Raw genomic sequence first — 14,234 nt, 5'->3', positions numbered from 1 at the left:
TTTTTCCCACAGAGCTGCCCCCAGTCCCTGGTCCCCAGTGAGACCACACATACGGAAGAACCTGGTACGAATCACTGTAAGGTACGCTCCAATGGGGTGATCACTGATAGACCCATGTAATTGCGTGCAGATAAGATGAATATTCAATTAGATACATGTCTCTTTCAGATTAACCACGCTTTGGCCGCCATCCAGAATTTTGAAGTCACTAAACGCTCCCCATTTAAGAATCACCTATAAGGTATGATACATGTGTCACTAGGAACTGATGGAGGCTGCGAGGGAAAGGTGGAGACACCATCCTTGATTAGTGTTTATTTGTTTTATAGATTGCCCCTTTATGCCCATAATAAGAAGCCCTGATCAAAGCCCGCGAAGAAATTAAACGTGGCTGGAAACGCGTCGGCATATTCTTAAATTGAATGAACTGATAAAATTCTAGCAGAGTGTTTTAGAAATAGGCAATCATCTGTTTTATTGCCTCTTGGATGAATTGTATTGAGCTGCATTTTCCTTGAATCAAAAAGAAACGTGAATACATACGCATAAATTAAATGCCGTGTGTTTTATTGTATGTTGCAATTTTGGAGCAATTTGTGAATATATGTTTGTTCATTTGGTCTAATTAATTTCGATCCAAGTCATTTATATATGTTTTTGTATTTAATGTGTATTTGTGGTGTAAATTGTATGTCCTTCTGAGAAAGAAGAGGTTTCCTATTTTGAATAAGTATTGAGAATTAAAAAAACTAGAGGTTAAATAAATAACCCAAACCACAAAAAGAATATAGTGTGGTTTATTTTTTAAAAAATTAAAAAGTGGGAATCCAGGTACTTATCTGTGTATATTGTATCATTGGCCCTACCTGGTTCCTGTCATTGGGCTTAACCACTGGGTTGACTTTTTTATGTGTATGTCGCTAAAAGGTCTGTTCATGTGAAAAATAATATATATATCCAAGTAGTACTTGGCTCTTGTTGTGGTTGTGTAGATTTATGTGAGTTAACGTGAATAGAAGTCTACGCCTTGGACAATATAACCGATTTTGGATATTCTTGGGTACAGTGGGCACTGATGGGTGTCAGAAGTGAACGGGAGAGAGTGTTTCATTGGGCGGGTACTATTATCCAGCCACTGGTCTAATTGTACATCATCTCTACTTTGTAGTCTGGGTAAACAGCAGAGATTCTTTAATGTTATAGGCTACTGGGTAAATAGCAGAAATTGTGTACTGTTGGTTGGCTGAGGGTTAAATAGACCCTTCCATAATTTAAACATGAGAAGCTAGACAAAAAGGGTTTAGAAATGACTAACTCTGTCTCACAGATTACAGAGCACTTACTTATTTGAATCTGGCGTACTCTGTCTCAGGTCCAGCTTCGTGCCAAACCCCATATGGTTCGTGTTTTCAACTTTTCACCATGTGATCTATTCACTTTGTATGATTCGGTGCTAGTTAATCATGCAGTGGGAACCAAGAGAGCAGCAATTAATTATACTTCTGCTCAAAATGAAATAAAGCCAGCTGGCAAACACTCCGATGTTTCATAACTCGTTCAATATTTCAAAACAAGATTTAATAACATCTGCAAACGTTGTAGCAGGCTGAAGGAGTTTAACTGAGAACAAAGACGTCAGCAGCGCTGGAGAGCGCCACATGAAAAGTTGAAGCGAGGCATTTCACTCACTGACTCTGCAGAGAAGCATCTCATCGTTTCACCGACATGGATCTCGGGGCGGCTGCTTCGCTTTTTCTGGTTACATGCGTCTCTTACCTGCTGGTCATAAATGTCTGGAGGAGGATGTTCCCAGCACACAAACTGCCCCCTGGGCCCACCCCGCTTCCTATAGTGGGCAACATTCTTCAAGTGAAGAGCGGGCAAATGGTGTCATCTCTGCTGAAGGTAAGGCTATTGGGATGTTTTATGGAATCGTTGCACTGGTGGAAGAAACAGAGAAAATCTGTTTTCACTATTTTCACTGACTTTTTAATCAGGTATAGAGAAACTGCATGATTTCAAGCTGTTTTTGATATTTTTTACGTAATAAATTAGACTTTCAATGACTCTGCTTTTCAAATGTGAAAAGTCATTTTGCTCCAAATAAGAAGCAAACATTTTGCTTTTTGCATATCTGTAAAAATAGGAATATCTGGCGAATAAATGTTCATATTTAAACCTATACTAATCACTTTTAAGTACTTTAAAAGCTACATATGTACATAGATTTTTTGGAGCAAAGTAGCACAAACAGAAATATGTTGGGCATAAGTACAAGGGGATAGTGTCATCAAAACGTCACTTTTTGCGACGTTCTGGTTGGCACTAAGCCCTTCTCCATATTTACAAAGCAGCATTAAGCCTCTTTTTGTGGCTTAACGCACCTTATAAATACAGCCCCCTTACATGCACCACTTAGCGTGAATGGGGCGGGCAAATGGTGCTGTTGCAGGCTTCCACCGCAACACCAATTGCTTTTTGATGCTGCCCCTGGTTTACAAGGATATCTAAATCTGAAGCAGTGCCTAAAACTAACGCCATGCAAGAGCAGGCTTTAGAAAGGTGAAACGAGGAGAAATATTTCCGCAGCACACATAGAAAAATCAAAATGCCATTAATAATTGTTTATGTGCGGAAAGGTGTCCTTTCCTGCACCAAAACAACCATTGAATAATGACTACTTGCTGCTTCTATGTGTGCTGCACCAGCGCTAGGGAAATCACAGGGGCACGCCGTATTGTAAATATGGATCATCCCTGCATTTTGGAAATGTCTGAGCGCAGCTGTGCCAAATTTGGCGCAGTTCCATGATCCATCATTTCTTTGCAAATATGCCCCATTGTGTTATGCACAGCAAGTGGCACGTCAAGCATTGTGTGGTGGGCTGACTTGTTGGAAGAATGTATTGCCACTGAAGTCCAGGCAGCAGCCACATTTGCCCCCATTGCTGACTAAAGAGTGAGGATGATCTCACATCTGACAAGAAAATTCACATTTTGAACATGAAAAATGTCACAATAGTGCCATTAACAGTTGTGTCTGTTAAAAGCATATTTTTTATTGCGTTTTGTCGCTTCTTGAACATAAACGATGTTAATCATGACTTTGTTCCCACCATGTATTAGAGAGGATGGAAAGAACGTATGTTATTTTCAACTTAAGTATATATAAATTGCAGTTACTCTTCATAGAAAATATCTGTTAGAAAGTCTCATGCATGGTGACGGATGTACAGGGGTGTAATGAAGGAACCAGCAGCCTCTGTGGGGCAGGTTGGCCCCCAACCTTACAGGTACCCCCGACCCTTCAAGGGGGCCCCATTCTGCCCAAGGCTGAATCCATTGGAGACATGGCAGACTCAGGGGCCTAATTAGCAAAAGAATACAAAGTTCCCCGGGGAAACGAACAATAGAGAGGTATGTGTGTGTATGGGAGTAGAGCAGAAGCAGGGAACAAGGTGTTCCCTTGTTGGAACTAGAAGACCTCTCACACCCAGAAACCTAGTTGTCAGGCTTCATCATTGGTCTCCTGCTCCTCGTCAGACTGGCGCTGCAATGTCCGACGGGCGCAGTAGGCGCTCTTTGTTGGAGATCTTTTGTTCCAGCCAATGGTTGAGTGCGTGTAAGGGGTCTGGTGAAGGTGTAGTCGTGAGGGAATAGTGAGATTAAAAGAAGGTGGGTCAGTCCACAAGGGTCTTTATTCACGTGGCTGACTCCCTTAGTGGGAGGGGAGATAGGGACTGTGTGGGGCACAGTGGGCTAACTCAACCCTCTAAATAGGTCGACATGTTTCTTGCCTAACTGGCAATTCTTCAGGACCTCGGGTGCTAGGTACTACACAGTGGAAAAAAACACAATAAAGTAAAGGAGAGAGATACAACCTCACTGGGTCAATCAGGGAGCAGACCAAGTGGTCCTGCTCTAGTGGGGAGACCCTAGGAGTATCACTAGTGGGCCCCGCAGTCTGTTCCCGTGGGGCTGCTCGTTAAGGTAAGGTACCTGTAGAGCGAGCAGCCTGGGTGTGAAAACCTACCCCCACGCTAGGCGCCCCGTCGGTAGCGCGGAACAGCCGGGGCCTCTCTTCCCATTCTGCAGGGGGACTCCATCATTTTAGGTTATGCCACGGCAGATGTGCACCTCTGTTCTGAGTACATCAGCTTCATGGATATCTGGAACTGATCTAGGCCTGCCTCATACATTTGTGGTCTAGTTAGACACATCAAATGCGACCCTCACAGTGGTAAAAAGCTACAGCCCTTACCAAGAGTTAAATAGTACAGCCACAGTGGTGGCAGTGTACATGTTTTGTGTTTAATAGTAATCAGTTGTATGAAAACTTTTTACATGTGAAACTGAGTGGTGTCTACAGACGAACTTGTGTAAAGTTCAGCTGCTGTGCATTTAACTTGTCATGGCCTACATGGTAAATGTATGTCGTGCTCCTCAGTGTATTACTGCATGTGAGTACTGTGTTGCCTGTGTGTGTTCCTGAGTGTGGTGCATAACAGAGGCCTGTGATTTCCATTTTGGGAAGCTGAGGATCTTGAAAGCTATGATGGAGGTGTGGACTACAGAAATCCACAGAAATCCTACCAACCATGCTTACCCCACTTATGCCGATTAAGTTTGGTGCGTGAGGTGTGTGGCTGGGCCTAGTGACCGTGACAGGAACAAATCAAACTGAGGTCAATGGGAGCCTCTTTAGCTCCCATTACCTTGATTTGATCCGTTCCTGTTGCAGGCACTAATTTCAGCCACACAAGTGGCACAGTGTTTTTATCGGCACAAATGGGGTAATGCTGGGTAGTAGGAATTTCGTAGATTCCTGCAGATTCTTGAAGTTTTCATCACAGAAATGTAAGGAAAATGTTTGATGTCAGTGAAATTTTGAGGTTTGCAGGGCATTGTGGGTATGAAAACCTCATGGGATCCACGCAAGTCACACCACCCTGGAATACCCTGTTTTTCAAAAATGTCAAAGAATGATGATCAATGTCAAACATTCACCCTAGTACAGAGATCTGGGCCCAAATCAATTGTTTTTTTTGGTCCACATGCCATTCCAGTTTATGGAATGGCATGTGCTAATCAGTCTTGACCCTCTTCCCCATGGGAACAGTCTAGCCCGAACTGCCAGGACAGGTCCTCCTTGGACGGGAAACAAGCAACCTGGGACCAGTTTCGGGGCATCACCACTCAATAGCCAGGCGAGCTTGAATCCAGTGGCATGGAGAGCACAGAACCCATGTCTGGGCATATCTGTTCCACTTAGGGTGACAAATGCAAAAAGAACAATTGATGGACAGATTTGGTGTTTTTGGGCTCAACCTAAACATGATTCATCCAGTTACGACCCATGGCTCACAGTGGAGGGAAGGTTCTTTGTCATCCTGGGGCCACTATATTTGTCAGAGAATATAGCCTAGGTATTCTGCAAGAGATCGCTCAGAAGTTTCTAAGACCCAATCACCAAATCATTGATCCCAGGATATTCATCAATGAGCCTCTAGGGAAATCTCTGGTTCCTCTTAATTTGTTGTTGTTTAAGAAAATTATGCATGCATGTATGCATGTTTTATATGCATGTGTGTAAAATGTATATTTACTGGCCCCTCTCTCAGGTGTTGCTGGCCCTGCTCCCCAGACAGAAAAACAAACACTATGACATGTCGAGTGCTGTCCATCATAGCGCTTTTTTCCTAACTTTTAGCTATTCTGAACCCCAGCCGACCTACTGTGCAACAAAGCTTAAAACGTTTGACAATGGCAATAGCTATCGTAGACGAGATCTAATGACTTTGCCAATGATTTTATTTAGGCTAGACCCCTCTCATAGCAAGGTCACTTGAGAGAAGTGCAAAGGTGTATTGACACTTCATGAACATGGGACTCCAGTCCAAAGGGGAATTTGTTTCTCTTGGGACAAGTCGCAACTGCATGAATATAATGGAAGGCCACATAGGCAAAGTACAGAGAGTATTATGTGGATCAGACCCTACAACAGCGGGCACATGAGTTTTGACACTGTGGTGAAACGCCATGCAACCAGAACAAGACAGTTGTCAGCGTTTTTGCAGTCTGGTGAGCCAAACTCAATGTATTTCTGCTACCATGATACCTATTTAAGTGTGCTGCTTGTTGCACTGAATAGTGCAGCATAGTGTTTGGAAAACCGTGTGTGGCAATGATTTTGCATCGTGCTGTGTCAGCACTGTGCCTCATTACTGTGCCTGGCAGCCTTACAGTGCAAGCAGTAACTGTAACCTCCTCCTTGCCAACTCATAAGCTCCATGTGCACAATAACAAAGTGAATCCACACAATGCGAGTGGCTGTGCGTTGGTTACAACAGGTCCAAGTGCATAGTATATCATGATCGAAAAATCTTCATGCGTTCATTCATTCTTTCTTTTCCTGCAGTAAGTCTACTCCATGTGCAGTGTAACGAACTGCTTGTAAACACAAGTGGCCTTGCGTTGTAATTTGAGCCTATCACGTGGTCTTTTCCTTCCAAAACTCTTTACTTTGTTCATGTATTCATTCATCCATTCATCTGCATGTAGGCATCAGTTTGAAGAATAACACAAAAAAGAAAGAGCGTGTGAGGCATTATATAAAAATCTTCATTCATTCATGTTGCCTTTGATCTTGTAGCTAGCTAGCCGTGTGGGAACTGTAACAAACCTAATGCAAGCAAGCTAAGTACTCAATGTCAATAACCCTCTTGCACGGAATGTAGCTCTAAAGAATCAAAAGTATTACATTTCTCTTCATTCACTCATATCTTATTGCTAGTATGCTCTGTCTAGAGTCTAACATAAACAGATTGAAGCAAAACCTGTAACTATTCGTTGTAAGTGGTCCAGCTCGGAGATATGTGGAGCTGCATTTCTTATTTTATTCATGTATTAATTTAGCCATGTACTGCGATTAGAAGCTGCTACCAAGTTCTAACAGAATGCACTGAGAAATAAGGTCAGATTTATCAATATATGATGCAGCTCAATAAGACAACTTGCTACGCAGCATCAAATGGAGAGGACAGGAATGTGCCATATTTACTATTCCTGCAATTTCCTGCTCTCTCACTGAGCTGGTGCACTATGTGCTGCCTAGTTCCAAGACAGACCTCCTTGCCCCATGGTGCAAGAGTTCCTGCATTGCAGGCAGGATTGGTTTTGTGCAGGAAGGAACACCTTCCTTCATAAAAACTAGCCTTAGAGGCATTTTTAGGTCTCGGCTAGGCAGCGCGCATGCGCTGTCTCTCCGAGACATCTGGTAGTCCATAAGGGTGCTGAAACTCCGCCTACTGCTTTGTTATTTCTTGCTGCTTGCCATTGGTTAACTATGGTTTTTTATTTGTTAGCAGCCGTATTATTTGCTCTTTAGCCAGTAGGTAACTTCCGGCTATTCCGGAAGCAGCACAGCCTAACTACAGTATTGTAATGCTTACACAGCGCAATTGTCTTTTTTTTTTAAATAGTGCACAGTCATTTTGACTTGCACCGGAAATGAAACCTCGATTGCTCCAGGAGCAGCACTCTAGCGCTGCTCTGTTTACTTTCATGTTCCCACGTTCCTTTTGTTCCCGCCCCCTCCCGCAGCACGCTAGCACTGCTCTGTTTACTTTCCTGTTCCCACAATCCTTTTGTTCCCTCCCCCTCCCCCGCTGTCCGTTGTCTCCCAGCTCATGTGCCATGGGCGTGCTTGTTGTTTTAACCCTATGCCCGTCTGTTTCTTGTTTACCACAATACATTCCTCAGTAAAGTTGTTTGTGAAAAGAAGTAGCTTAGGCACAACAGTTTTGAGTGGGCTATCCCATTCACAGGACCTGAACGCAGTTTTACAATCCTCAAACATTAATACTTGCAAAAGCACCTCTCAATATACAAAGCATCATTTTGGGCCATTCCCGCGGCGACTGCTTCTGTGTTTGACTCGAGAGTTTCAAACCACCCCGATCTTTTCTCAGTTGTTCACTCCAATTTATGTGGTACAGTTTGACTCTGCGAGGAAGATGAAAGCTCCGGGAGATGAAAGCTCCTCTATGTTTAGCTGGGGGTTCACATGGCAGCTGCTGACCACCGAGTAGAGAGGTAACGTGTAGTCGCTATTGGGCTCCTCAAAATCCCTTGAATAAATTGTTATTTTGTGAAACCGGGCATGAGGTGCCTTATATTACACACGTTCCTGATATTTTTACATGATACCCTCATCGCAATTCAGTTGGGCCGCATATCTCCTGCTTTGTGTAATCTATACATTTAGGTATCCTCACGTAGTGTAAAAGCAGAATGGTTTTAATTTGCCTCATTTGCACCTGCGTGTTTTGAGGGTACTTTGAGTTGCTTGTTTTTCTTTTTTGGTCAGCATTCAATTAGAGTGCACTTTTTCTATCCCGCCCGTGTTCTGCTTCTCCTCTCGAACAGCAGACCTCCCTTCACGCTGCTTCTCATCCCAAAGCACTGTGCTTCCCTTCATCCTGCTTCACGCTGCTTCTCATCCCTAAACGCCGTGCTTCCCTTCACCCTGCTTCTCTTCCCTAAACACCGTGCTTCCCTTTACCCTGCTTCATGCTGCTTCTCCTCCCTAAACACCGTGCTTCCCTTCACCCAGCCTCACGCTGCTCCTGCTTCACGCTGCTTCTCCTCCCTAAACAACGTGTTTCCCTTCACCCGGCTTCACGCTGCTTCTCCTCTCTAAACATCATGCTTCCCTTCACCCTGGTGATTCACGTTGCTTCTCATTCTTAAACACCGTGCTTCCCTTCACCCTCCTTCACGCTGCTTCTCGTCCCTGCCCCAAGCTGGTCCAGTGCTTGCCCCAGCCCTCCCTGCTTTTATTATGTCTTGTACAGAAAGGACTCTCTAGGACCATCCTCACAGGGAATGGCACAGCCACGAATAACGACAAGAGCTGCGTATATTCTATTTCACATTTCTCCTTGCTATACAACATCAGCAAGCGTTTTGCTTTTTAACGATGCTGCATTGCATCGGCAAACACATTGATTGACAAATCTAATAGAAAAAAAGAGCGGGATCTATTGGCTTTGCCAATGCTCATTTGCATACTATATTGCGCCCTGCCATTGATATCACCCGAAAGTCGATGGTTCTGTGGGCTGCAATGCATGCTCTAAAAATCCGCATGAAACCGTTGGACCACTGCATAGCTGGCTTAACCTTTCATCCCTCTGAGATTGATAAAATGCATATAGTTGAGTATGGTAATCCAGATTATTTGAGCACCTGCGCAGTGTATTGTGTAAATTATATTATTGAGAATGTTATATATATTATGTACAGGACTTCATTTAAAGCTAAATTTACTTGACATCATAACTGAGCGGCTTATTTTTCCTGTTATTTATTCCTATAATGGGGATGACAAACTCACACGGTTGGTATGTAGTAGCTCCTGCTAAAATTACAGCCTATGGTAACAGATTTGTATAGCGCTGAATGTGGCCTTGCAGCCCTGTGTGGGTTGGGTACCATCACACCCTGTCTCGAAGATCCCATCACAGACTGCAGCCTGCTTTGTGTTTGTTTTCACAGTAGTTGCATCAGTAATGTAGGTGTGGATGACATGATATTTGTTTATGTGTATTGTAAATCTTGCTCAGTTTGCAATCACACGCCTTGTATACCCGGTGCAAGGTTTGCAAGCTCTAGTGCAGACCAACGTGGAGCATAATACGAACCTCGACAAACTGCGCTCCTGCAGGTTTATATGAGACCAACTCACAGAAAGGCAATGTCTGTACTTATGGTGGCTTTAAGAGAGAGTTAAACATAAACAAAGCTAACAAGTGCTTCACTATTGAATTACAAAACAATAAAAACAAATGCATTTATTTAAAGTACAGCAACACTTGTTTTGTGAGGATTTGCAGTAACACATTTACAAGAGTTTGAGCTATTGGCATAGTAAGTGACAATGCCTTTTATTTATGTGTTCATTATCAAAACAGATAAATAAAAGTCATTGTCATTTACAATGCCAATAGCTCAAACTCTTGCAAATGCGAGACCTATTGCATTGCAAATGCTTGTTATCTTTCTAAGTGTACTGCAGAAAGCTGCAATCTTAGAAAGAGGAAAAAACAAAGAGAAATACAAATATTTCTTCTAGTTGCACCTTTAATTTGAAGGAATACAATTTTCATGCATTCTCAGGTTTATTTGGTATAGTAAATGTGGGAGTGTGCCAAAATGCATGGGTGGATGCGTGGGAACACCCACTCTCTTTTCATGTTCCACCATCTTAGCATAGAGTAACAAAATGCAGAGACTTGAGCTCTCCTGCGTTACTCAAGATTTAATAAGCCAAGCAGGGCCATGCAAGATGGCCTTGTGTGGCATGGTAAATCTGACTTTATGATTGCATAGCACTTGCATTTCCCTGCATAATGCATGGGCAACGCAATCCTCTGATAAATCTGACCCCAACTGTGTAAAGATTTGTTGTAATCATCTCTTGAAGCTGTCAGATTTATCTGTGTTGCAATCAGGGAATTGTAAGCGCGCTACTCACCCATGAGGGTCTCAAGGCGCTGGGGGGGGGGGGGGGGGCTGTTAGCAGTTCTGTTCAGCCAAAGAGGCAGGTCTTGAGAGTCTTCCTTAAGGTGTTCAGGGAGAGGGCGTTCCTGATGTCTATCAGAATCTAGTTCTAGGTCTTGGCCGTGATGTAGGAGAAGGATCTCCCTCCTGCTTTGGCTCTGCGAATGGGTGGGGTTTCGTCAAGGAAGAGGTTGGCTGATCGGAGGTTTCTTTTGGGTACGTGGAGGGTGATTCTGTCGTTGAGGTTTTGGGGTCCGGTGTTGTGTAGGCATTTTTGTAGGCGTGGGTGAAAATCTTGAAGGTGACTCTCTTCTCAATGGGGTGTCAGTGGAGGTTCCTTAGGAGTTGGCTGATGTGATCGTGTCGAGGGATGCGGAGGATGAGTCTGGCGGCTGTGTTCTGTATTGTCTGGAGTTTGCGGAATAGAGACTTTATGGTTTATGCCACAGTAGAGGGCGTTTCCGTAGTCCAGCCTGCTGGTGATAAGTGCCTGGTGACTGTTTTCCTTGACTCGGAGGGCATCCATTTGAAAGTCTTGCGGAGGATGCGGAGGGTGTTGAAGCAGCTGGAGGTGACAGCATTGACCTGTTGGTTCATGGAGAGGGAGGAGTGGAGTACGATCCTGAGGTTTCTGGCATGTTCCTTGGGGGTCGGCGGGCTGCCGAGGGCGATGGGTCACCAGTTGTTGTCCCATGCTGATGGGGTGGTTCCGAGAAGTAGGACTTCAGTCTTTTCAGTGTTGAGCTTTAGGCAGCTGTTTGTCATCCAGGCTGCAACATCCTGCATTCCTTCTTGGAAGTTGTAAAGTTTGCTTGAAGTTTGCATGAGGCCCCTCTTCTCTTGGGATCAGCCTACTTTAGAAATTCTTGTTAAAGTGATTTTGCCATGCAGATGCACATATCTCAGGCTGTCTGCATCATGTCTATGTTTTGCCTTGTGTCTGATTTTGCCAGGCTATTACTATCAAATGGGGACAGTGGGCTCAGTTCCTTGCTAGAGTTGTGGTCCATGGCATCCCGCTACGCCACTGGGGAAGATAAAAGTACATTCTCTAAGGAAAATACTGTAAAAAACACATTTTAAAATATAGTTGGATAAATGTTTTGAGATGTGCCATTATTATTTGTTTTTTTTTTACATTTCTTTATTAATTGTAATTAAAGAGAATAAAAATTACAAAATCATCAACAGGTATGCTGTTAATTCATTGTAAGTACGGTGTTAGCATCTCTTCCCGACATTCCCCACCCTCACATCTCTGATGGAAAAAACCTCCCCTCTCTTCCAATCATAATAAAGTCATTAAACACTTTCCTTACTTTTTAAAAATATATGGAACATCACATAAAAAAAAAACAAATTCATGCAGCGATTAGAGTGCACTTAATGTACATGTTCATTTAAGAGGCGATATCTAGAAGAAGTGTTCAGCCCTCTCAGGCTGACTCAGCCCCAGCATCAGTCAATGGGTTATGCAGTAGCAAATAGTTATGTAGTGGGTCCTAACTACCTAATGTCCCATGGTCTAGACATGTGAGGCAGCAGTTCAGCATATACATACAACTGTTCATTACAATAAAAAAGGTCAGATAGCCAATCAATTAATTTCAGTGCCTTCCCACCCCCCATCGACAAGGGACTCTAATCTTAGCTAATTGAAGATCCAGGGTCATATATTTTGAAAACACAGCTTCAATCTCATCTGTGCTTCCCAAGAGTGCCAAGAGAGGGGTAAGTGTTAGGGCCTATCTAATCATGGCAGTGAATGCAGTGGTCACTTTAACCCCAGAAAGTCCGTATCGGCCCACAGGATCACGCTAGATGGATGAAGTCTGTCCCAGTCAACCCACACCTGTCACACACATCACCTGAGCGAAATCAATAGCGTTAAAGTATGCCAGGTATATTGTATATCCTATGGAGAAACTAATAATAAGTGATGCTCAGTCGACTGCTAAGAGCTATTAGTTTTTGTGTTTTCCACAGTTTTATATAGCGCAAACTTGACCCAAAGGTATCAGGCAGCAGAGCCCTTTACATGAGCACCAGTCATGTTCCAGACAGACTCATTCATTTTTTTAGGCACAGGAGATTAAGTGATTTTCCCAAAATCACAGGATGTTCAGCATTGTTGTAGAGACTCAAACCGGATTTCCCAGATTTTAGGTCTACCACCCTAGCCTTTAGGCCACATTCTCTCCCCAGCTATCCACTCATTTTGTGCACAGCAATATTTCCATTGTTCATCCAAAAAAGTATCCCCCAGTTCTGTGCTTGTGAGTGCCCCCAAGTACAAGGAAGTTCGTCCTGCACAGTGAGATATAAGAGGGAGACTAGGGGGGATATTACCAACAAGCGGCGAAAATTATCGCTAAACTCATTTTATGCGATTTTTTTTATCGCCGTGCATCACTTGTATTTATCGCCACTGCAGCGACGTATTATCAATACGTCGTTAGCCGGCGATATTTCACAAGAAATGCGATAAAATTAGGCGATACATTTAGCGTGAAAAAAAGGACGTTGGCCAATCAGCGATAAATATCTAAAACCAATAGGCCCCAGGCTTACATAAAACACGTTAGCGACCCGAAAAATGCCCGCTAAGACCAACAATTTACCAATCAAAATGCCTAACATTGTAGATGATGGTGAGCAAGCAGGGACAAGTGCAGAGGGCAGAAACAACACCCAGGAAGGCCAGGCAGAGACCCAAGTAAGGCCAAGAGGAAGAGAAACCCCAAGTTCAGTCCGATGGAGAACCAGGTACTGGTTGAAGAGGTGACACAACACCAGCAGGAACTCTTTGTGAGTTCCACCGTCACCATGGCAAGGAAGAAGGAGATATGGCAGGACATCATGACCAAAGCCAATGCCGTGGGGAAGAGAAGGAGGACAGTGGACGAGTGCAAGAAGCGGTGGCACGATACTAAGAGCAAGACAAAAAAGAAACTGGGAGCCAAGCTCAGGACAGGGAGGGAGACCGGAGGCGGCGGACCAGCTCCACAGGAGGAGCTGGATGAGCTGGAGGAGCAAGTGTCCCATGTCATCAGCGAGGAGACTGTGGTTGGAGTCGCAGGCCAGGATAGTGCTGATTTGGAACGCCCACAACAACACCAGGGTGAGCAGCAACCAGGGACAGGGGGAAGGGGCTGAATGGGTACAGTGGCACACATGTACTAGGAAAGTCATTGTATTGCATACCCTCATGAACTGTACAACAAGTCTTGGATACCCCTGTGCATGTTGGCATAGAGACATATCACCAATCGCAAACAGCAACTCACACAACACACAGGGACATATTATGAAGCCCCTCATTGCTGCGTCATTGGCACTTTTCTGCTGATAACGTGGAAATATGTGCATGCCACTATTACCAAGGCAGCGTCAAGTCAATTAACTGTGCTCAAAGCCATGTAAATTGTTTTAACGCTGCCATTGTAATAGGGCCACTATAACAAGAAACTCATCCTGAAAGGGGCTGTGCAGTGGTGTGCGTTCCACTGCAACACCCATTCACTTTGACGCTGACAACTATTATCAAGCTTGGTGACAACAGGTGGCAAGTCCTGTCCTGAAGCTGATGAATCGAGGAGAAATGCGTCATATCTCCTAGTTTTTGTCAAACATGGAAAAACCAAAATGCCACGGCCTGTTCATAACCTGGAA

General features: G+C 43.9%; 1 protein-coding gene across 1 annotated transcript in view; it reads left to right on the top strand.

The window, feature by feature from the left end:
- Positions 1-1,603: 1,603 nt before the first annotated feature.
- The window catches only part of LOC147692382 (cytochrome P450 2G1-like), a 691,661-nt gene continuing 679,030 nt past the window's right edge, over positions 1,604-14,234 (top strand). The window contains exon 1 of the mRNA XM_086938608.1: positions 1,604-1,905. Coding sequence (XP_086794734.1) covers positions 1,726-1,905 — 180 coding nt within the window. The 5' untranslated portion in view covers positions 1,604-1,725. The remainder of the gene's footprint in view (positions 1,906-14,234) is intronic.

Source organism: Lissotriton vulgaris, chromosome 9, assembly GCF_964263255.1.
Source record: "Lissotriton vulgaris chromosome 9, aLisVul1.2, whole genome shotgun sequence".
In the NCBI taxonomy this organism is placed as follows: domain Eukaryota; kingdom Metazoa; phylum Chordata; class Amphibia; order Caudata; family Salamandridae; genus Lissotriton; species Lissotriton vulgaris.
This window is presented reverse-complemented; position numbering and strand designations above follow the sequence as displayed.